Consider the following 25,723-nt stretch of genomic DNA (forward strand, 5'->3'; position numbering starts at 1 on the left):
CTGGAAAGGTACTGAATAAATGAACTCTCTATGCTCCTCAAGGATCTAGAAAAACAGCAGCAAATCAAACCCAAAACATGTAGAAGAAAAGAAATAATTAAAATTAGAGAAGAAATCATCAAAATTGAAACAAAAAATACAAAAGATCAGCAAAATGAATAACTGGTTTTTTGAAAAAATAAACAAAATTGACACACCACTGGCCCAACTAACCAAAAAAAGGAGAGAGAAGACTCCAATCAATAAAATTAGAGATGGTACATGAAATGTAACAACAGACACCACAGAAATAAAAAGAAACATCAGAAAGCCCTAAAAAGAGCCGCAGGCATGCCAATAAATTGGGAAACCCAGAAGAAATGGATAGATTCCTGGACACATACAACTTACCTAAACTGAGTCATGAAGAAAAAGACAACCCTAAACAGACCCATAACTGAGACAGAAATTGAATCACTATTAATAAGGCCCTCCCAACAAAGAAAAGCCCAGGACCAGATGGATTCACTGCTGAATTCTACCAGACTTTTAAAGAAGAACTACCTCAGTTCTCCTCAAATTATTCAAAACAACTGAAAGGGAGGGAATCCTCCCAAAATCTTTCTATGACACTAATATCACCTTAATTCTTACACCTGGAAAAGACTCAACAGAGAAAGAAAACTATAGACCAATCTCCCTGATGAACATAGACACAAAAATCCTCAACAAAATCCTGGCCAATCAAATCAAACTACACATCAGAAAGATCCTTCACTTGGACCAAGTGGCATTTATCCTTCGCATGCAGGGATGGTTCCACATTCAAAAATCAATCACTGAGATACATCATTTTAACAAATTGAAGAACAAAAACTATATGATTATCTCAATAGATGCAGAGAAAGCATTCAACAAAATACAACATCTTTTCATGATGAAAACTCTAAGAAAATTGGGTTTAGAAGAAATATTCCTCAACACAATCAAGGCGATTTAAGACAAACCCATGGTCAGCATCATATTCAATGGGGAAAAGTTGGAGGCATTTCCACTGAGATCTGGTACCAGACAAGGATGCCCACTCTCACTACTGCTATTCAATATAGTACTGCAAGTTTTAGCCAGAGCCATTAAGCAAGAAAAAGAAATCAAAGGGATACAAATTGGGAAGGAAGAAGTCAAAATATCCCTATTTGCAGATGGCATGATTGTATGTACAGGAGATCCAAAAGACTCCATCCACTAAAAGACTATTGGAACTCAAACTAGAAAAGTTTGGTAAAATAGAATACCAAGTCAATTTACAAAAATCAACATCCTTTGTATATATAGACAATACCATGGCTGAGAAAGAACTTCTAAGATCAATCCATTCACAATATCCACAAAACTAATCAAGTACCTTGGAATAAATTTAGCCAAGGATGTCAAAGATCTCCATGATGAGAATAACAAAACTTTAAAGAAAGAAATAGAAGAAGATACCAAAAAAATATGGAAAACTGTTCCATTTTCATGGATTGGAAGAATCAGTATCATCAAAATACCCATTATTCTAAAAGCAATTTACAGATTCAGTGTGATGTCAATCAAAATACATTCTTCTCAGATCTAGAAAAAAGAATGCTGAAATTCATATGGAGGAACAGGAGACCTCGAATAGCTAAAGCAATCTTATATAACAACAATAACAAAAAGCCAGAGGCATCACAATACCAGACTTCAAGACATACTAGAGGGCAGTTATACGCAAAACAGCCTGGTACTGGAACAGAAACAGATGGATAGACCAATGGAACATAATAGAAATGCCAGAAATCAATCCAAGCATCTACAACCAACTTATATTTGACCAAGGGGCTAAAACCAATACCAGGAGCAGGGACAATCTCTTCAACAAATGGTATGGGAAAACTGGATGTCCACATGCAGAAGAATAAAGCAAGACCCCTACCTTATACCTTACACAAAAATCCACTCAACATGGATTAAAGATCTAAATCTATAACCCGACACCATCAAATTATTAGAGAACATTGGGGAAACCCTGCAAGTCACTGGCATAGGCAGTCAAGGCCAAATTTACAAAAGGGATTATTTCAAATTGAGAAGCTTCTTTATGGCAAAAGAAACAGTCAGGAAAGTCAAGAGGCAACCAAAAGACTGGGAGGAATTATTTGCAAATTATGAAACTGATAAAGGATTAATAACCAGAATCTACAAAGAGATCAAGAAACTCCATAACAACAAAACAAACAACCCAGTTAAGAGAAGGGCCAAGGCCTTAAACAGACATTTCTCAAAAGAGGACATCCAAATGGCCAAACAGACACGTAAAAAAATTTGCAAGATCACCATCTGTCAGGGAAATGCAAATCAAAACCACAATGAGGTTTCACCTCACTCCAGTTAGCGTAGCCCTCATACAGAAAATCAACAAACAACAAATTCTAGAGAGGATGTGGGAAAAAAGATACCCTACTCCACTCTTGGTGGGAATGTAAACTTGTAAAGCCACTATGGAAGACAGTATGGAGATACCTCAAAAATCTGAATACAGATCTAGTGTATGACCCAGCCATCCCACTCCAGGGAATTTACCCAAGGGAAATGAAATCAGTAAAGAAAAGTGCCACCTGTACCTCCATATTTATTGCAGCTCAATTCACAATAGCTAAGACATGGACTCAATCTAAATTCCATCAACCAAAGACAGGATAAAGAAATTGTGGGATTTATACACTGTGGAATACTACATAGCAGTAAAAAAGGATGAAATCTGGTCATTTGAAACAAAACAGAGCAAGCTGGAAAATCTCATACTTACTGAAATAACCAAGTCCCAAAGAGACAAATACAATATGTTCTCCCTTATTTGTGAGAATCAATAGCACTCCTAAAATGAAAGTTACGGCCGGCGCCGCGGCTCACTAGGCTAATCCTCCGCCTTGCGGCGCCGGCACACCGGGTTCTAGTCCTGGTCGGGGCGCCGGATTCTGTCCCGGTTGCCTCTCTTCCAGGCCAGCTCTCTGCTGTGGCCAGGGAGTGCAGTGGAGGATGGCTCAAGTCCTTGGGCCCTGCACCCCATGGGAGACCAGGATAAGTACCTGGCTCCTGCCATCGGATCAGCGCAGTGCGCCGGCTGTGGTGGCCATTGGAGGGTGAACCAACGGCAAAGGAAGACCTTTCTCTCTGTCTCTCTCTCTCACTATCCACTCTGTCAAAAATAAATAAATAAATAAATAAATAATAAAAAAATAAAATAAAAAATAAAAAGAAAATATTAAAAAAAAAATGAAAGTTACGGAAGTAAAATTGACACTTTTAGAACCAATGACTTGAATAGACTGTATCCTGACGGTCGAGGGACAGTTCTTTATTTTTATTTTTGATTTTGTATTTCCTTTTTGTTTTGTTTTGCTTTTCTCTTCTTCATACTATATGCTGAACTCTTTATGTAATACAGAGCTAATCATACGTATGTAAAGTCATTTGGAAAAAGATCCCAGTAAAAAATTAGAGGGGGAATAAGAGAGGGAGGAGGTAATCTATAATGTAAAGGTGTATAGTTCTGTATACAGTCCAACAGACTTACTTCTAAGGGTACAGCCTAAAAATTTGCCATGGGACTCCAAACTCATTAAAATCATTGGTATAAATGCCATCTTAATTGTTAAAATGATCCTATTAAATGTTAAAGTCAACATGTAGATAGGTTTAAGCATAAAAGTGATCATATAAATAACATCAGGTGCCTGATAATAATAGAATTAAAAAGGAAGGAATGTCCAATATGGGAAGGAGTCTGCACGGCAGATTCCTAGAATGACACTCGCTGTAAATAACACTCTGACCTCAGAATCAGCCCTTACGGCTTCCAGGTCTGGCTGAAAGGCCTGTGAGAGCATGCATTTCAGGCATGGAAAGTGAAGACTCTGTGGCAAAAAATATCCTACATGAAGGATCTCTGTGAGACCTTAGTGAAAAGAATGGGCCATCAAAGAAGGATGTACTTTTCTCTGAAGGGAGGAGGGAACTTCTGCTTTGTTTATGGCCATGTGCAAATACTGATGGAGTCTATGGTCACAAAAGGCTTCCACAGCCTTGGCAGACCATGGCAAGAACCTCGGGTGATCACTAAAGTCACAAATAATAGTGTTAACTGCTAAAGGAACAACAGAAGTCGCTATGCACTTACTTCCCATGTAGCATCTCTGTCCTCAATGAATTGTACTATGAGAATTAACTGCAAATCTTGTTCTCAAATTGAACTCTATATGTTGTGTTTGTGTGGGTGCAAACTGTTGTAATCTGTACTTCACATAGAGGTGGTCAGGGCTGGCACTGTGGCACAGCGGGTTAAAGCCCTGGCCTGAAGCATCAGCATCCCATATGGGCACTGGTTCTAGTCCCAGCTGCTCCTCTTCCGATCCAGCTGTATGCTATGGCCTCAGAAAGCAGTGGAAGAGGGCCCAGGTCCTTGGGCCCCTGCACCTGCGTGGGAAACCCAGAGGAACTTCCTGGCTCCTGGCTTCAGATCAACACAGCTCTGGCCATTGCAGCCATCTGGAGAGTGAGCCAGCGAATGGAAGAACTCTCTGTCTCTACCTCTCTCTGTAATTCTGTCTTTCAAATAAATAAGATCTTTTTTAAAAAATGTAGTTGGTCCTTTGTATATAAAATCAAACTAAAAATGAACCAAGAATGGGATGGGAGAGGGAGTAGGAGGTGGGATGGGAGTTGGGGTGGGAGGGTGTGTATGGGGGAAAGAACCACTATATTCCCAAAGCTGTACGTATGAAAAATTCATTCATTAAATAAAAGCTTTAAAAAAATAAAAAGAAAAAAAGAATATATAGTGCTCAATGTATGTAACATATTAGGTAGAAAAAAAGTAACTTTCCATAAAAACATTTGTGGAATTAGATACATAATTCCATAGCATTATTAAAAATCGAGAAATAGCAAATAAAAGAAATCAGTTAACCTTGGTTATTTCTGAGGAAGCACTATGGGGAATTCTTACTTTAAAACCTTCTTGCTGTATCTGAATTGTTCTTTACAATGATCACATAAGAAGAAAATTTCAATAATATTAAGTCTCAAATATGTACTTTAGAATACCTGCTGAAATTTTTTTACTTAGTAATGCTATCTTCGGTTCACATTTTGGGGGTTCAGATTCTTCCTTGACAGAAACCTATAAGAAAACACAAGGACAGACAGGTGTGATTATTCTGTCTGCTCCAGTCCTGCATCTAGTGTCTTCTGTCTTAATGTGGGGGCCCACACTGCCACTCTGTCTAGCACAGAACTGGATTCAAAAGCAGTATATTAAAAAGCAATTAAAATGAAAGCACATTTCCATAGACATAGATTCTTCAAGGAAAATCCTCAAGTGTAAAATGCAGAAACTAGAAAGCAGTGCAAGCTATAAGAATATTATGTATATTTCCATATGGTTTAGCCAATGGGTCAATTTTGCTTAAATGTGATAATAAGCTCTCTAGTTATTTTTTTAAATATTTATTTATTTATTTGAAAGGCAGAGTTACAGAAAGGCAGAGAGAGATAGAGGTCTTCTATCTATTGGTTCTCTCTCAAAATGTCCGCAACGGCTGGAACTTGGCTGATCTGGAGCCAGGAGCCTGGAGCTTCTTCTGGTCTCCCATGCAGCTGCAGAGGCCCAAGAACTTGAGTATTCCTCTACTGTTCTCCCAGACCATAGCAGAGAGCTGGTGCGGAAGTGGAGCAGCCGGGACTCAAACCAGCATCCATATGGGATGCTGGCACTGCAGGCAGCAGCTTTACCCACTACGCCACAGCGCTGGCCCCAATGGCAGAATTTATTTTTCCCATCAACAGTTATATTGAGATATAACTCACATGCCATATTTGCCTTTTACAATTCAGTGTGCTCAATAGCTTGAAAGAGTTGTACAACCATCACCACTGTGATCACAGCCCAACCATTAGCAGTCAGTTCTCATTCTTCAAGCCCGGCACCCTACCAGCTCCTGGCAAACACGAACTTTTCCATTTCTATGGATTTTCCTATTCTGGGCATTTCACGTAGGTGGAACCATACAGTATGCGGCTTTTGTAACTGGCTTCTTTCACTTATCATGCTTTCAAGGTTCACCCAAGGGGGCAGGTGCAGTGGCACAGATGGGGAAGCTGCTGCTCAGGATGCCACACCCCATAGCAGAGTGCTCTGAGTCCCAGCACCTCTGCTTGTGATCCAGCTCCCTGCTGATGCACCCTGAGAGGCAGCTGCCCCTGTGGGAGACCGAGAGTGAGTTCCTGGTTCCTGGCTTCAGCATGGCCCAACTCTGGCTACTGCAGGCATGTGGGAGTGAACTAGCAGGTCGAAGTCTGCTTGTCACTCTTTCACATGGATGGAAAAGAAACACTTTATAAAAAAAACAAGTTCACCCACTTTTAGCATGCAGCTTCATTCCTTGTTAAGGCTGAATAATACAGTATTGTATGGATATGCCACACATTCATTCATCGGCTGACATTTGGGTTATTTTACCTCTTGCCTTTTATGAATAACGCTACCATGAACAGTCACATAGAGCAAGGATATGTTTTCAATTCTCTTGGGACCTAAGAAGGGACTTCAAAAGTTCATGGAAAATGGAATTCAAAAATGTGATGCCATATATATATATATATATATATATATATATATATATATTTAATTTGAGAGGCACAAAGACAGAGAAAGCTCCATATCCACCGGTTCACTTCCCAGTGCCTGCAAGAATCATGGCCAGGCTATGCCAAAGCAGGGAGCCAGCAACTCAACCCAGACAGGGACCACACTGCTACAGCCATCTCCTGCTACTTCCCAGGAAGCCAGAATCAGCAGCTGGAGCTAGAATACAATCCCAGACATTCTGATATGGGATGCAGGCATCCTAACCAACATCTTAACCACTACACCAAACGCCCACACTTGGTGCAAATAATCCTGAAATCCATGCACAGGGTTGATATCATATACATTTTCCATGTATTGTTTGAAAACGCCTCATGCCTGGGAGAACTGCTGGTATGTGGAATGTCTATTTTTTGAGGAACTGCCAGAGTGTTTTCCAAAATGGCTGTACCAATTTCACACTCCCACTGATAATGAGGGTCTCAGTTTCTCCTGCCAACATTAGATTATAGCCACCCTAGAAAGTCACAAGATTTTTATAACAAAATAAACAAATGCAAGGTGAAGCGAGTGCCCCACGAGCTCCACAGTGACAGTGGACATCCTCGAGGCAGGCGTAATCCAGAACCCACCCCAGGCAGAACACAGGGATGACACCATCCTACTCCCACTGCCTGAGGGTCAGGGCTGGGCGTCTCCAGGTCTGCAGCATGGAGATCGTGCGACAAGCAGTGAGAAACGCAGGTTCTTGGACTCCACTCCAAAACCACCAAGCCAGAGACCACCCGCTGTGATTCCCGGTGATTCTGATGCCGACTAGAGCTTGGGAAAGACAGAGGCCACTGCAACTCTCCATCTGATTAGTGACCATCGAAGTGCACCAAATCCACCCCTTGCAGGAAGGACGGCAGCGTCACCACAGTGAACTTTCTCAAGGACTCAATCCCCCACGTCAAGCAGAAAGGCTTGATTCCTCCCAGTGACAGGGATACCTTTTTTTAAATTAATTAATTTATTTTTATTTATTTATTTATTTATTTTGACAGGCAGAGTGGACAGTGAGAGAGAGAGACAGAGAGAAAGGTCTTCCTTTGCCGTTGGTTCACCTTCCAATGGCCGCCGCAGCCGGCGTGCTGCGGCAGGTGCATCGCGCTGATCCGAAGGCAGGAGCCAGGTGCTTCTCCTGGTCTCCCATGGGGTGCAGGGCCCAAGCACTTGGGCCATCCTCCACTGCACTCCTGGGCCACAGCAGAGAGCTGGCCTGGAAGAGGGGCAACTGGGACAGAATCCAGTGCCCCGACCGGGACTAGAACCTGGTGTGCCGGCGCCGTAAGGCGGAGAATTAGCCTATTGAGCCACAGCGCCGGCAGGGATACTTCTTTATGGAAAATGTGCAATTAGTTTTGGACACAGAAAACCCAGCTGGGAGGACAACAGGAATTTCCTAAGCACGAGCAGAGACAGTAACAGAGGCTAACATTTCCCTTCCCACTTGCTGTTCTAAATACTCCTGTCCATTCAAAACCTCTGGGAGACTCTACCACAGCTTCTGCACTCGCAGACAGAGGACGGCATGAGGGCTTCACAGAACAATCACCTACAGCGAGAAGAGACCCTCCCAGGTGCCAGCTGAAACAGCCCACAACACCCTGGGGACCCTACATGGTCAACACTGTTGTATAAATGAGGGGAGAAATGCGCCTTGAAGAATTATCACGTGTTTCATAGACTGCCATGTAAAAATCTTTGTGCATGCATTTCTTGCAAGTTTATATATTCAGTCATGAGAGTAGGCAAAGTCTATTTATGGTGCCCTTGCCCGTGCCAGGTGGGGCCCAGCAGAGATGCAGGCCGGCCTGGGGCCTGCGTGGCCTCCCGTTCACAGCGGGGCAAGCCCAGAGCCGCATGTCAGCCTGGCTGTCCCCATCCCATGCGGGGCCGCATAAGGCCTCACCACACACCGAGGGCTGCCACACGCTCCCCTTGTAGTTATTCTAAAGTCTATTTTGGGTAAGCCTCACAAGGAAATTCAAGATGCCGTGCACCAAGTGATACAGAAGATATTAAGGAAGGTAGTATCTCATTATAGTCTGTTACAATCAAAAGAGTACTACAATGAGGGCAGGCGGAACAATGTTATGCTTACATTTGCCACTAACTGACCTTTCTGTCCTCGAACAAGTCATTTAAGCATTCTTAGCTTAAAATTCCTAACCGCATCATCACTGGGACTTAATGGTGTACCAGACATAATATGTCTTGGAAAAGATTTCCAAGATAAGGAAACCAAAGCTCAGGGAGTTACCTGCTCTGGGGGTCAAATAAAATAATGGAAATAAAATAACATACACTAGAAAGCACTTGATAAATGCCTTGTTGTTACTATGAACATCTGATATACGTGCGCCAATGACTGCTGACTGGAGTGTATCAAGCTACTTTCATTTGACCTCAAATACCACCTGCACTTCTGCAGCAACAAAATACCCTGATTCCAGAATGCGAGCCAGAAACTCATCACCACTAAACGCCACCAGGATTTCCAACTCAACCACAACACACAGTCCCCTTAGTAAACTATCCTCTCCCTTACTCTCGTCACCATCACTCTTTGCTGTCTTCTTGAACCATTGTAACACTATTGTGTTCTCCTCTAGCTCTTTCCATCATACTCTGAAACACTCACTCACTGAACTGATATTTATACAGATTCTAAGTTGTACAGGCATTGCTAGACCTGGACATTCAGAAACAATGAAAAATGCAAGGTTCTTAAGGAATTTTCATCTCTTAAGGCAGGCAAAAAACCAGAGGGTTCCAAGTGCCCCACGTTCCAGCTGTGGTGAGAGCGAGGCATGCTGGGATGGTGGAAAGATCTGAGCCTGGGGAGATGCAGGGGCTTTGCCTGCCATTCTGAACTTCTCCTGTGCATCAAAGAAACCCATAAAAGCCCTTCAGTAGAGAACAGGAAGAAATGTGCCCAAGAAACGATGATGGTGGCCAGACGGTGAATGCATTGTTCAGTGAGGTGATAGAAGCCCAAGGCAGAGCGGATCTACCCCAAAGCAGAAGCAACGGGGCCCACTACAAGGTGCACACCTGACAGAGCACAGGCAGTAAAATGAACACGGCTGTGATGGTGACTGGATACAGAGGTGAGGTCAGCAAGGCCCGAAAGCCTGCATTCAGCTCAACGACAGGTGGAGACTGGAAACTAAGGACAAGAGGGGAGGGACAGCTATGGGGGAAAGGAAATAACTCCACTGTGGACAGGTTACATCTGTGATGCCTGGGGGACATCCAGGAAGCCTCTGGATACTATCTGCCTTTAAAATATAAGTTGTATTTCTTCTTTGTGGGAAGTATTAGTATCATTAAAAATACCAAAGATACCAGACCAATAAGGAGATGAGGCTAATTCATATCTTCAAAGTCGGAACTCTTCTAAGATTTTAGACCACACTGGTTTACGACCTTGAAAGGGTATTAGCAGTTCAGACTTCCTTGACTGAACTTGCCCCCTGGTAACCACAGTGCTTCAGCGGGCAAAAACAAGAGTCTATCAGTTTCTATATTCTCAGCTGAGAAACGGAGTAATCTTGTACTTACTACACTGCCTTTACATAATTCAAAAATGCATTTTACATTATTCTAAGCTGAATTGTTCATTCTTGGAGTTCAACTTCTTGATGAAGGAAGCAGAGGGTGGGTTTACTCTCTAGGGCCAGCTCTTGAATCTTGACTGTTCTAGAATGTTTTCCTGTGAGGGCCACGCTGGGGCTCAGAAAGTGATACCTGTGAGGACAGTGTTCTGGCAAGCTGCGTACTTGAACTACAGGGAACTGGAAGGCCTAAGACGCTGCCTCAGAAACAAAGGACCTCTTCTGGCCTGCCCTTATTTTGCCATGACCCCAAGCAGAGTTTTCTTTCAAGTTCCTGTTTCTACCTGCTGTCTGGACAGTCAGAATCCATACCTGGGGCCCAGAGGGCTTTTCCTCAGGCCACTGTCTTGTCTTCACGGTCATTCACCTCCCCTGAGAATCACTTACTCCCTCTGCAAATTCCCTGTATCCCCGACTTCCCTCTCTTCTGGGAAGAGGATATTTAAGCTTCAACCACTGTAGCCTTCCTTTGAGTTTCTGACTTTGCATGACTCATGTGCACAAATTAATATGCCTATTTTTTTCTCCTACTAATTGCATATAGTGAGTTTCTTTCAGCAGAGTCAATACTTAAGATTTCAGAGAGAAGGTGTGAGCTTCCTCACAGCAGCTGCGTCATCAGAGCATAACCAGCCTCGTGTGTTCCCAGGACCCTCCACAGCGCCTCACATTATAAAGTTCCTTTTGTTTGCTGGCCACGAAGCTTAAAACACATTCCTTTATTCCTATTTCCACCACTTTCATATCTGGTAACCAAAGTTCTTTTATAAAACTGGTTGGTCACATTTTTCCTTTAAATTTTAGGTATGTTTTAAGAATGCTTTGTCAAATCTCAAAAACTGCCAACTAGAACTTTTATTACATTAAATTTACAAATTCATAAAAACTAGTACTTTCCAAAAACACGTTTTCTTGGAAATCTTAAGAGAATATGAAGCAGACACCGTAGTGGAAGTAAAGGTTTTCACTGATGTTTTGACTCAGTCTCAGACTGTCTCCTGATATGGACGAACTTCATGGAATGCCAGCAAAACATCTTTCATTGTAACTTGAAGAATGCAGATATTATAACATGGAGATGCTTTTGTTATGTGTGTGATCGCATTTGATATAAAAACACAACGTTGATTATGAGTAGATGGATCCGTGAAAGCAGAATACAGATTCCAAAAGTAGATGTTAGGAGCCACTTGGGAATTCAGCATAGAGCATTTCAGATGAATGGAAAAGCTTAGATTTATATGCTAAGAATTTTTAGACAGTTGGCTAAGATCTGCAATAAAATAAATTTAGATTCATTCTTCCCACTTTATACTAAAATAAATTCCAGATGGATGAAAGATTTAAATGTAAAAACGTAACTAAACCAATAAAAAGCCATAAAAATCAAAGTATTTGAAGAGAATTGTACAGTTATTAATGAAATAGCTGATCTTGATATTGCCCATTTGATCTACAAAATGTCAGCATAAATGTTAACATTCGATTGGTTTCACTTTTTATTCATCATCTAAAAAGGGCTATACAAAAGAAGTTGAGACATTAAATCCATTTTTTTCATTAAAAGATAATTTGAAATTTTAACTTCAGAAATGAAAACATGGCATTACTTGCTTTGTTTCGGACCCAAGTTACACGTGATTAAGCTGCTGGGATGGCTGGGCATTCAGTGCGGTGCTGAGCACGCTGTTTAGGAGGTCCTCATGCCATACTCGAGGGACTGGATTCCAGTCCCGGCTCCGCCCCCAACTCCAGCTTCCTGCTACTGTGCACCTTGGGAGGCAGCAGTTGATGGCTCAAGTAGTTGGATCCCTGCCACTCCCGTGGGAGACCCAGCTCCTGGCTTCAACCTGGCCCAGCTCTAGCTGTTGCAGACAGGTGAGGGGTAAACCAGTAGATGGGAGATCTTTGTCTGCCTATTACCTCTCCCTGTCTCTTAAATAACAAAAAGTGATTAACCTGAGTCTGCTGAAATCTCATTATATCCAGTGGCTTTAAGTGCCAGGTGTGTGTCACTGATTCCCATCTGTAAGCCAGTGAGGCACGTTAGGCCAACACATTGTGCTACGACTCCAGAAGTACAGTACATCCTAGGCACACATGGTTGCTGTATTCGACTTTTCTTGCAACTCCAGATTCTACCTAAAATTACCACTTGTGTGTTCTACATACACCATGACCCAAATAAACTCTTACTCGGCTGCCACTTTCAACTAGCTTTTTTTTTTTTTTTTTTTTTGACAGGCAGAGTAGACAGTGAGAGAGAGAGACAGAGAGAAAGGTCTTCCTTTTGCTGTTGGTTCACCCTCCAATGGCCGCCACGGCTGGCGTGCTGCGGCCGGCGCACCATGCTGATCCGAAGGCAGGAGCCAGGTACTTATCCTGGTCTCCCATGGGGTGCAGGGCCCAAGCACTTGGGCCATCCTCCACTGCCCTCCCGGGCCATAGCAGAGAGCTGGCCTGGAAGAGGGGCAACCGCGACTAGAACCCGGTGTGCCGGCGCCACTAGGTGGAGGATTAGCCTGTTGAGCTGCAGCGCTGGCTCTCAACTAGCTTATTCTGTTGTATCCCGTCCACCTCAGAAAGCTGTACCACCATCTGCATAGTTCCTCAAAATAAAAGCAAGGTCTATTTGTTTAACCTCCAAAACATATCCATCTTCCCACTTACTTAGTTTCTTTATTTGAAAGGCACACACACACACACACACACAACCTTTCACCCACTGGCTCACTCTCTTGAACCAGGTCAAAAAAGCTCCATCAGGCTAGGTTTTCCATGTGAGTAGCAGGGATTCATTTACTTGAGCCATCACTGTTGCCACCCAGACAGTGCATTGGCAGGAAGCTTAATCTGAAGTGGAGCACTCTGATAGGGAATGAAGGCCTCCCCAGCCAGGAGTTAACTGTTGTGCCAACTTAACACCTGCCACCTTCCACAACTGGTTTTCTCTTCATTATTTTTTTTTTTTTAATTTTATTTTATTTATTTATTTATTTTTTGACAGGCAGAGTGGACAGTGAGAGAGAGAGACAGAGAGAAAGGTCTTCCTTTGCCGTTGGTTCACCCTCCAATGGCCGCCGCGGCCGGCGCGCTGCGGCCGGCGCACCGCGCTGATCCGATGGCAGGAGCCAGGAGCCAGGTGCTTTTCCTGGTCTCCCATGGGGTGCAGGGCCCAAGCACCTGGGCCATCCTCCACTGCACTCCCTGGCCACAGCAGAGGGCTGGCCTGGAAGAGGGGCAACCGGGACAGAATCCGGCGCCCCGACCGGGACTAGAACCCGGTATGCCGGCGCCGCTAGGCGGAGGATTAGCCTAGTGAGCCGCGGCGCCGGCCCTCTTCATTATTTTTTTAAGGTGAACAAATTCATGTGTGTCACATATACAGATCTAGGAGCATAGTAATACTTCCCATTCTATCCTCTCTTTAGCCCACACTCCAACCCTCCCTCTTCCTTCCTTCTGTATTTAATTTTTACAATGATCTACTTTGTTTTATACTCATAAGAATAACCCTACACTAAGTAAAGAATTCAACAAATAGTAAGAAGAAAAGACACTGTTCCTCAACACTAGAGACAACGCTGTCAGCAATCATCAAATCTCAAAATGTCAATTTTGCTTATACACATTACATTCTTTGGGTATTCTACTAGTTACCACAGATCAGGGAAAAACACGGCATTTGTCTTTGTGGGGCTGGCTTATTTCATGAAGTATCATGGTTTCCAGTTGCATTCATTGTGTTGCAACAAACAGGATTTCATTCTTTTTTATGGTTGAGTAGTAGTCCATACTATATTATACTGCCATTTCTTTATCTAGTCATCAGCTGAAGGACATCTGGGTTGATTCCACACCTCAGCTATTGTGAACTGAGCTGCAGTAAACTGCCCCCACAACTCTTACTACCACCTTTCTTCAAGCCACTGTGACCTCTCATGCCTCGATGGAGGTTCTAACAGTAGACACGGGACACTGCGATCCCTGACACATCATTCCATGGTAGCCAGTGTAAACTTCCCAAGCCATGCATCAAATCATGTCACTCTCCTGCTGTAAAAGCTTCCCCCTGTATCTGTATTGAAAGGCCAAGCTCTCGCTCAGGCTTGCAAAACCCTGCTTTAGCTGCCTTCTGCCTGCTTTACTGACCTTATCGCAGGCTACCCTCTGCCTTCTACTTGTCCTTATTTCTGTCTTATGACCTTTATAGTAACTGTTTCTGAATACTCAAGTATTTTTACCTTAATAACTACATAGCTGATTCCTTCTTGTCATTTCTGTCTCAGCTTAAACAATGCCTCATCAAAGAGGCCCAACCAAACTGCCCAAAAGTCACTATCAGTTTAATTCTGTTTAACTTTGTGCAAGGCATCTATTACAAGTGTCTTCTATTTTTTAAAAAATTATTTGTTGATGATTTCTCTTGACTTGTATACAAACTGTCAGAGTGGGAACTTTGTTTATCCTTTCACTCCTATTTCCTGAGGGCCAGAACAGCATCTACCACACAGAGGTAGCCATTCACAAAATATTTATTAACTGAGGAGGTAAGAGCAAGATCCAGGGTATGACCACATAAATGTTTTGTAGGCTGTTGCCTATCAGGGAACTTTTCTACCAGCTGTCTTGCATGACCTAATCTCATAAACACGTTTTTAAGTTATCTACAATGATTCCAAGAAGTACCAAAATCTCAAAGGCTACTTCATGAACCCGTACCTTCCCTTCTCACAAGAGTAACTTTTTCCTTAAGCACCTCCATTAGAAGATTCAGGTCAAATTTTATCTCAGAATTTTACCTTCCAAGATGTTCAGTTTTTTAACTTTCAGATTCATTTTTGTCTCTTAATCCCCACACATAATCCTTTATTGCACACATCAGAAAGTTTGCTAACCTTCTCCACAATATGGTCAGCTCATTAAAACCAATTATCATGTAGAATTCATTGCAGCAGGTGCTTTGTAAATGTTTTATAACTCATGTTATACATAAATGTCATAAATAAAATATTTATGTTAAATCCTTTATCCCTTTGGTCAGAGTATCTTCAAGAAAGAGACTGCGTTTAAATTAAGATTTTAACATTGGAAGACCTGGGCAGGGGCTGGGCCTAGCAGTTCAACCGCTGGCTGTGATGCTCACACCCATAAGGAAGTCCCTGGGTTTAATTCCCAGCTGGTGATTCCAGCCCCTGCCAATGCAGAGCCTGCAATGTAGCAGTGATGGCTCAAGCAGCTGGACTCCCATTACCCCCATGGGAGATCCTAGCTGAGGTCCCTGCTCCAATCTTTGGCCCCTGGCTGTTACAGGCATTTGGTGAGTCAATCAGTGGGCGGGCAATTTCCTTACCTCTCCCTCTGCCAAATTTATTCTTTAAAAAAGTTGAGGGGCTAGGCCGGCGCCGTGGCTCACTAGGCTAATCCTCCGCCTAGCGGCGCCGGCACACCGGGTTCTAGTCCCGGTTGGGGCGCCGGATTCTGTCCCGGTTGCCCCTCTTCCAGGCCAGCTCTCTGCTGTGGCCAGGGAGTGCAGTGGAGGATGGCCCAAGTACTTGGGCCCTGCACCCCATGGAAGACCAGGAAAAGCACCTGGCTCCTGGCTCCTGCCATCGGATCAGCGCGGTGCGCCGGCCGCAGCGCACCGGCCGCGGCAGCCATTGGAGGGTGAACCAACGGCAAAGGAAGACCTTTCTCTCTGTCTCTCTCTCACTGTCCACTCTGCCTGTCCAAAAAAAAAAAAAAAAAAAAAAAAAAAAAAAAAAAAAAAAAAAAAAGTTGAGGGGCTAGCGTTGTGGCTTAGCAAGTAAAGCTGCTACCTACAATACTTATCCCATGTGCGTGCCAGTTTGAGTATGGGGTACTCCACTTTTGATCCAGCTCCCTGCTAACTTACCTGCTAACTTACTCAAGCACCTGGGCCCCAGCATCCACGTGGGAGATCCCAAAGAAGCTCCTGGCTCCTGGTTTCAGAATGGCCCAGGTCCAGACATTTGGGGAGAGACCCAGCGGATGGAAGTTTTCGTTCTCTGTAACTCTGCCTTTCAAACAAATCTTTAAAAAACAAAACAAAACAAAACAAAAAAACACTGGAAAGACTCACATTCTGTCATATATATATCCCCTTAAAACACTAAAATATTTCTGAAAATAATTAGCATATAAAAACCATTTCTCATAAGTATGCTATATTTCAGCTAGGTTTTTCTAAATATTGTATCTAATTAATTAAAAAGACAGTATTATTCACGTCCTACAATATTATAATGCTTAAACTAACTAAAATATGGTATTAAGAGCCCTCTAGTGGCCAAGTCCTTTTTTTAAAAAAATATTTATTTAGTTGTTTATTTGAGAGGCAGTTACAGAGAGAGGGACAGACTGAGAGGTCTTCCGGCTGCTGGTTCACTCCCCAAATGGCCACAACAGCTGGAGCTGGGCCGATCTGAAGCCCAGGGAGCTTCTTCCAGGTCTTCTGCATGGGTGCAGGGGCCCAAGGATTTGGGCCATCATCCACTGCTTTCCCAGGCAGGTTAGCAGGGAGCTGGATCAGAAGAGGAGCAGCCAGGATATGCACAGGTGCCCATATGGGATGCAGAGCCGCAGGCAGAGACTTAGCCCAGTATGCCACAGCGCGACCCTGTGGACAAGTTCTTAATAGGTTCATGTAAAAGGAAATTGTACCAGTGTCAAATGGAAGAGATTTAAGTTTTTTTTTTTTTTTTTTTAATTTTTTATTTTTTGACAGGCAGAGTGGACAGTGAGAGAGAGAGACAGAGAGAAAGGTCTTCCTTTTGCCGTTGGTTCACCCTCCAATGGCTGCTGCGGCCGGCGCACCGCACTGATCCGAAGCCAGGAGCCAAGTGCTTCTCCTGGTCTCCCATGGGGTACAGGGCCCAAGCACTTGGGCCATCCTCCACTGCACTCCTGGGCCACAGCAGAGAGCTGGCCTGGAAGAGGGGCAACCGGGACAGAATCCGGCGCCCCACCAGGACTAGAACCCGGTGTGCCGGCGCCGTTAGGCGGAGGATTAGCCTAGTGAGCCGCGGCGCCGGCCAGAGATTTAAGTTTTAAACAAAAAACTAAATACTTGTCCTTTCTAATTGTCTCACATATCAAGCTTTTTTGTCATTACAGAAGGATGAGAAAGTATAGTATTAATAAGCGTGCCAAAAAAAAAATGACCTAAATGAAAGATCTCTTTGAGTGAGATCCCACTGGAAAGAACAGGTCATCAAAGAAGGAGGTATCTTTCTCTGAAGGGAGGAGAGTACTTCCACTTTGACTATGACCTTGTCTAAATATGATCAGAGTCGGCGAACTCAAAAGACCTCCATAGCCTTGGCAACTCATGACAAGAGCCTAGGGTGACTACTGATGCCATAAACAAGAGTGTCAATTTGTGAAGTCAACAACAGGAGTCACTGTGCACTTACTCCTCATGTAGGATCTCTGTCCTTAAGGTGCTGTACATTGTGAATTAATGCTATAACTAGTACTCAAACAGTATTTTTCACTTTGTGTGTTTGTGTGGGTACAAACTGTTGAAAGTTTCACTCAATATATGCTAAATCGATCTTCTGTATATAAAGAGAATTGAAAATGAATCTTCATGTGAATGGAAGGGGAGAGGGAGCGGGAGATGGGAGGGGTGCGGGTGGGAGGGAAGTTATGCGGGGTGAAGCCACTGTAATCCATAAGCTGTACTTTGGAAATTTATATTAATTAAATAAAAGTTGAAAAAAAAAAAAAAGATGCTCACCCCCCCGCCCCCAAAATAAGCGTGCCAATCTAAAATTTTAAAGCCAAGCAGTTCACCCTCAACAAACAAAATGTTTTAGGAAGCTGAAATTTCTTTCCCTAAAACTGAAGACAGTAAGTCTGCCTACTGGTCTGATACGTGAGCCACAGTCTACACACAGGTGTTGGATTTTGTGAATGTTTATGCCAGTTCTCCAGGTTTAGAAAACATTTTGCTCCCCTCAACACACACGATTAGTGTTTGACACTACACAAAGCCACGGCAGCTGCCACGTGGCTGGGATGACAAATGCCAGCTCCACCAGCAGTACTGCTTCCCGCTCACTTGTGGATTCTCGGTGGATTGTGAGCAGCACAGCCTTCCTGGGGCTCCTGCAGTCGTGGCAGCCGAGTCCGTCACCACAGACTCCTGGGGGCTCTGGGGTCCAAAGCTGAGAGACTTTCTACGGACAGGCTCAGGCCTTCCCTAAACGTAGCAGAGACCACTTCTGGCACTCCCAGATGTCCTGGAGAGGGCCTTAGGCATCTGTCAAACAGAAAAATTTTCCTGTTCCTACACAGGGCATTCACAACAATCAGCCTCAAGCCAAAACCTACCATTCATCACTTAACTATCATTCTCCCATTGATCTAGAGCGCATAACACATAACACGCCTTGTGAAATGCACAGTTGGGGCCAGCGCTGGAGTGCAGTGGGTTAATGCCCTGGCCTGCAGTGTCCAGTTCTCATATGGCACCAGTTCGAGTCCTGTCTGCTCCACTTCCAATGCAGCTCCCGGCTAATGCTCCTGGGAAAGCAGTAGATGATGGCCCAAGTGTTTGGGCCCCCACACCCACATGGGTGACCTGGAAGAAGCTCCTGGCTTCAGGATGGTTCATTCCTGGCTGTTGTGGTCATTTGGGGAGTGAACCAGTAGATGGACAATCTCTCTCTCTCTCTCTCTCTGTTACTCTGCTTTTCAAATAAATACACAGTCTTTTTTAAAAAAATGACATAGACTACAAAAAATATAATATCAATGAAATAAAGAGTTGGGTTAAAATCAGTAAGCCTGTAGCTAGACTAAGAAAAAAATGAATATTCAAATTCAGATCTCAAACAGAGGATATTATAACTGACACTGCAGAAATACAAAGAATCATTAGGGACAATTAGGAACAACTATATGCCAACTCACTGAAAACCTGGCAGAAATAAATTCCTGTATACAAAGGACTCACCAAAATTAAACTGTGGAAGCACAGAAAACCTGATCATATCAATAATGAGTCATGCAATTAAATCAGTAATAAAAAGTCTCCCAACAAAAGAGCCCAGCACCAGATGGCTTTCCTGCTGAATTCTGTATTTTAGTAAAGAATTATCAAAGTATTGCACAAAAAAATTAAATGAGAGAGAACCCTTTCCAAATCACTCTAGCAGACCAGAATTATCCCAATACCAAAACCAGACAAAGCCTCACCAAAGACAAAACTATAGGCTGTCATTCCTGTTCAACATAGATGCAAAAATTCTCAAAAAATGGTCAGAAGTAAACCTCAAAAACGAGGGTTGGGACAGAGCACCCCCTTCGCTGATATCCTAAAGACTGTATGCGTGTCTATTTTTGTAGACCAGGAGGAACAGGAGTGAACCAGGCAGAAACAGCAGAGAGAGGAGAGGAGGCAGGCCCACCTGAGAGTTGCTTTCTGTGGTATTCTGGGGTCAAAAGGACCCAACAAGGCCAGTGTCCCCCCAGGTAGCACCTGTTTTCCATGAGGGAACCCTACTTCTCTATTGTGACAGAAGCCAGCTTCCCAAGAGCCCTGTCCGCTCTGCCAAGAGCTGGGTCACTAGAAACAGAACAGCCCTGGCATTGAAGGACTCGCGTATCAGAACCACATACCCTGCTGGCCCTAAGCTCAAAAAGCCTTTTGCTCTGCCCGGCTTCCCGAGTAACCACTGCTACTGAGGGGACACTGGGGTCCGCAACGTCCGGGGTGAGACTGCAAGTTTCCTTTCAGAGATGCTGCCTGTTCAGTACCAACTTCTTCAATGGCCAGCTTGCTTCCCTGTCCAGTCAGGCAGTGGGAGTCAATGGGACACCTTCCTCAAAAGAGTTCCTACCTCCTTGTGACGTCTCTCCCAGAACCCCACGTGCAGAGCTAGATAGGTCTGGGCCCCACACATACCTGGCTAGACCTTTAAACCAACACAGTGATTATTAAACCTACAACTGCCTCCTGTCAATTCCTATTAGCTTTAAATGTGTTGGCAAACAGGCACAAAGCAACAGCTAACCTGGACAATGTGTGAAGTCATAAGGATTTATAGGCAGTGCTGCAGCTATTTGGACAGGCCCTCATGAGAACTTCAAGAACCCACCTCTTGAGAGGAGCAAAGATAATCCAGTACTCGCTTATCTCACTCGCCATGTGAGACACTGGCCCTGGACATTTATTAACTAACATTCCTAAATTCCTAGCAAAACGGGGCTACTGGATATCCAGGGAGAAAGCAGTTAGTCCTCCAGGCAATTTATCCCTGGCCTTGTCCTCACTTCTAGAGAAGAGAGACTGGCCCTCAGGAGCATACAGGCCATGCAGCAATCCCTATTACCACAACCTTGGGACAGCTGCAATATTTCTCAAATTAACAGGTTACGAATCCCTAGGTACAGAAAAACAGTAAAGTTCCTGTACCAGACTCCCAAGAGGAAGCTCGAACAGGGTCCCCATCCTTTAGGAAAACACAAAGCATGGGCGTTGCCCAGTTAAATGCTGCCCAGGGTTGCTAAGCCCAGTCCTTTGACTAGGCAGGCAGTTGGACATGCTAACTGCTTCCCAAGGGGGTGTCTGTGTCTTACTCCAAGAATGTTTTTGGGTCAAACTAGACAGGTACAAAACCATATTCACCATTTCTTGAATGAGACCCAACAACTCCAGCATCAGGCTCAGTAGATAATAATTCTAGCCCAGCAATGGATGGTGGAAATTCTGGTTGCTGTCTCTCCTTGACCCTGTTACTCCCATATTCTTGCTGTTTCTCTGTGGACCACATGTCGCTAATGTCCTTATTCATTCTGTCTCTAACAGAGTAAAAGGCATCCAGCCACAGATGGCTGTGAGGCAGGGCTTCTGGCCTATCCTGTTGGGTGAGGTGACCAGCACTCTGGATTGCACAAGACAGTGTTTCCCCAGGTCACTTTCAAACACCACAGGACAGACGCAAGAGCAGAATATCAGCAACCAGCTCCACATCCGCATGTCATCTCAGGAGAAAATACAGATGAGCCTTCATCCACGTGTTCAGTGATCTGGCTGGGTCAATGGGAGGGTCCCCAGTCTGCCCCTACCGTAGACCAAGGGGCTAGTTAGGTCCATTATGAAATTCCGGGAGGAACTTTAGGAATCTCAGGCCCAGGAAGCCCTTCACCCAGCAGGGAGGAGGGAAAAAAATGGAGGTCCCCTACCCATATTCATGAAACTCCAGTCTCAATGCAGACTGGCTCTCAGTTCTTCAGTGAGACACCCGCCTCGTCTGCCAGGTGTACTCTTTGCACTATTCCATTTGCTTCACTATTAAATTAATATCCACAATATTTACAGATGTCAAAAAAACAAGAGCAAACAATCCAGTAAGGAAATGGGTAAGCGATCTTAATAAACAGTTCTCAAAAAAAAAAAAAAAAAAAGCCAATAAATACATGACAAAATGGACATTACTAGCTACCAGGGAACACAAGTCAAAATCACAGGATACCATCTCACTCCAATTAGAAATGCTATTATCAAACAAGACAAAATGATAGCAAGTGACAAGGAAGTAGAGAAAAGGGAACCCTTAAACACTGTTGGTGGGACCCAACTGTCTCACTTCTGAGTATCTATCTAAAGAAAATAAAATCTACACAGCAAAGAGATACCTGGGGCCAGTGTTGTGGCCTAGCAGGTTAAGCCACTGCCTGTGATGCCAACATCCCATTTGGGTACCAACTGGAGTCCTGGCTGCTCCACTTCCAATCCAGCTCTCTACTAATGCCCTGGGAAAAGCAGAAGAGGACAGCTCAAGTAGCTGGGCCTCTGCCACTCACCTGGGAGAAATGAAAGAAGCTCCTAGCTCCTGGTTTTGGCTTGGCCCAGTCCTGGATGTTGCAACCAATTGGGAAATGCACCAGAGGATGTAATCTCTCTCTGTAACTCTGACATCCAAAATAAATAAATCTTTTTAAATAATACCTGCCTTTCCATGTTCTCTGCTGTATTATGCACAATAACCAAGCAATAAAATCAACTTGGATATTCATCGAAGGCTGAGTAAAGAAAATATGTCAAATATACAAAATGGAGCATTATTAGTCCATAACAAGAAATACATCTGGCATTTGCAGCAAAATGTGTGGAACTATAGATCATTATGTCAAGTGAAATAAGTCAAGCAAAGACAAATATTGCATATTCTTGCTCATATGTAGAAGTTAAAAAAAAATAAAAAGGTAATCTGAACTTGGAATAGTGAGTACTCGAGGTTGGAACAAGTAGAGGTAGGGAGTATAGAGGAAGACTGCATGACAGGCACCAAGCCCCTGTCAGACGACAGTAACTGACTCTAGTGTGCCATCACAAAGTGGCACAACAGTTCACAATCACTGCATATTATATAAAGAACTGGAATAGAGGAGCTAGAAAGCTCCAAACACAAAGAAAAGGAAATGGAAAAATTAGTTGCGCCATATCCCATAAAAATTTAAACACAGTGCATGTCTACTCAGACTTAATAAACACGGCTCATGTTGTTCACAATGTGGCAAGTGCAGACCAAGTTCTCTGCTTTCCCCCCTGCCTAGCGTGACACACAGTCTTAGCTGGGGGAGTCTTCTTGGTGGGCAGTCAGTGCCACCCTGCTGCTCCCTCAGAAGAGGAGATGCGCCTCCCGCCAAGGTGCACTTCCCCGCTACTCTGGGGTTCTTCTGTATCTCAGGAAAGATACACACTCCAGCACTGTTCATATGAGCTTTCGCAGAATGCTGTGGGGTTCTGGAAGAATCACAGCACACATACACATCGTGCCTATTTGGTGAGAGGGACAAGATCCCTTCTTGGAAGCATGGATTCTGAGACAATTTAACTTTCACTTTTTAAAAAAATTTTAAAGATTTATTTGAAACAGAGTTATAGACATAAACAGAAAAAATAGACTAAGAGATCTTCCATCTACGGTTCATACTGCAGTTGGCTACTCCAAAGCCATGTCAGGCCAAAGCCAGGACCCCAGAACTCCATCCTGCTCTCCCACATGGATGCAGGGGCCCGAGCACATGGGTCACCTTTCACTGCTCTCCCAGGCACATTAGTAGGGAGCTGGATTGGAGTGGAGCAGTCTGGACTCAGACTGGTACACACACGGGATGTCCACGTTGCAGGTGCAAGTTTAACCCATTGCATCACAATCCCTGCTCCTCCTGTTCAGTTTGAATTTTATTTCAAAGGCAGACTGAGACAGTGACACAGAGTTAAGACACATCCTCCATCCACTTTGCCTTCTCTTTTAAAACTTCCTAATACCCTAAAATTCCTGCACTAAGCTCCCTCCACCTACCAGGCACACAGTAACTGACCCAACTTCTCAAGTTCTGGAGAAATTTCACCTTTCATCAAGGCAAGCAATTTCTCTTGCCGTATCACTTAGTCACCTGCCCATTTTTACTCTATTCAAAGATGCTCTCAATATCCTATAACACTGTATTTTAGCATCCAGGACAATGTTTTTACTTGGTGTGTGTGCTTACATAGCATTTTCAATATAAGCATTAGTGTACCTTTATTCACCATAAGCTAGAATTGTTCAATACAACATTAACCATATCCAGCTTTGGTTTAAACATAAGGGTCAGGGTCAATCAAGCTGAGGAATGATTAGTTTGAAACTTTTTCAGGCTCACTGGCTAAGAGTGAAGAAAATATTTACTGTAATAGATGACAAATCTATTACAAAATCTTCAGAAGATTTTATAAATGTACCATTTGGTATCGTAGCAAATTCATATGCTAATGTTTTAAGATTTATTTATTTATTTGAAAGGCAGAATAACAGAGGCAGAGGCGCAGAGAGAGATAAGGAGAGGCTTTCCATCCACTTGTTCACTCCCCAAATGGTCACAATGGCCGGGGCTGGGCCACTCCACAGGCCAGAGCTTCCCCTGGGTCTCGTGCATGGGTGCATGGCCCAGGACTTGAGCCATCTTCTACTGGCCATTTCAGAGAGCTGGATCAGAAGTGGAGCAGCGGGGACTTGAAACAATGCCCACATCGCCCATATGGGATGCTGGCATTCCAGGCGGCAGCTTTACCTGCTATGCTATAGCACCAGCCCCCATATTGTTTTATTTTTAAAACTATTTCCATAAATGATAATAAATAATTTCTGATAGACAATGAATATCTTGTTAGGTCACTTTAACTGAGATATAAGCACATAAGAATTGCTTTATTTATATAAATTCAATAGTGGTACAAGTTAAATGGTTTCTAACAATGCTTTCACAATTTTAAGTTAATCAGATGAAATTCTTGTGTAAAATATTAACTGATTTTTTAAAGATTTTATTTGTTTGAGAGGTAGAACTACAGACAATGGGAGGGAAAGACAGAGAGGTATCTTCCATCCACTGATTTACTCCCCAAATGGCCACAATGGCCAGAGCTGGGCCGATTCAAAGTCAAGAGCCAGAAGCCTCCTCTGGGTCTCCCACACAGGTGCAGGGCCCCAAGCACTTGGGCCCTCCTCTACTGTTTTCCAAGGCCATAGCTGGATGGAAAGAGGAACAGCCTCGACTAGAACCGGTGCTCATATGGGATGCCAGTACTGCAGGTGGAGGATTAACCAACTGTGCCCAAATTATTTTTTTAAAACAAGGTATGTTTAATTAACTTAACAGGCAGAGTGACAGAGAGAGAGGCAACCAGACAGAGATCGTCTATCTGCTGGTTTACTCCTGCTATGCTTAAAACACCTGAGGTTGGGCCACACCCAAGTCAGGAGCCAGGAACTCCATTTGGGACTCCCACATGAGTAGCAAGGACCTAAGTACTTGGGCCATCATCCACTGTCCTCCCAGACATATTTGCAGGATCTGAGCTTGGTCTGAAGCAAAGAAGCTGGGACTCGAACCAGCACTCTTATGGGACGAGGGCATTGTAGATGGTAGCTTAATCCAGTGTCTGCTTCTTAAAAGACTAAATCACCCATTTCACACCTTTATAAAATCAGTTACTCACAAATTTATGGCTTCTCCTCCCCTTACACCTTTAAGATGTTTCATGTTATAATTATACTGTAAATACTACTACTTGTACTTAGCATTATGTGATATTCATTTTCTACACTGCTATACAGTCTTCATAATTTGTGATGCTGGGATGATATTTAAAATGGAAATTTTCAATAATGTATGTTCTTAGAATTCATACTTTATTATTATTTTTACGTCAAATTTTTACTCTAATTCTTAACCCTTTCTAAAGAAAAAAAAATGAATCAGTAAACAAACACTCATCTAATTTAGCTCACTAGGCTAATCCTCCGCCTGCGGCGCCGGCACACCGGGTTCTAGTCCCGGTCAGGGCGCTGGATTCTGTCCCGGTTGCCCCTCTTCCAGGCCAGCTCTCTGC

General features: G+C 43.6%; 1 protein-coding gene across 16 annotated transcripts in view; it reads right to left on the reverse strand.

The window, feature by feature from the left end:
• Positions 1–25,723, reverse strand: part of DNAI7 (dynein axonemal intermediate chain 7) — a 138,581-nt gene that overhangs the window by 75,277 nt on the left and 37,581 nt on the right. For 14 of the 16 annotated variants that reach the window (XR_011379032.1, XR_007921065.2, XR_007921064.2 and 11 more), the window contains one exon: positions 5,107–5,182. The exons of the other annotated variants lie outside the window; for them this stretch is intronic. Coding sequence is in view for 9 of the 14 variants with exons in the window: in XM_070049509.1 (XP_069905610.1) it covers positions 5,107–5,182 (76 nt within the window). In the remaining 5 variants the exon portion in view is untranslated. The remainder of the gene's footprint in view (positions 1–5,106; positions 5,183–25,723) is intronic. 16 annotated transcript variants of the gene reach the window in all.

The sequence above is a fragment of the Oryctolagus cuniculus genome, chromosome 9 (genome assembly GCF_964237555.1).
Source record: "Oryctolagus cuniculus chromosome 9, mOryCun1.1, whole genome shotgun sequence".
Lineage (NCBI taxonomy): Eukaryota > Metazoa > Chordata > Mammalia > Lagomorpha > Leporidae > Oryctolagus > Oryctolagus cuniculus.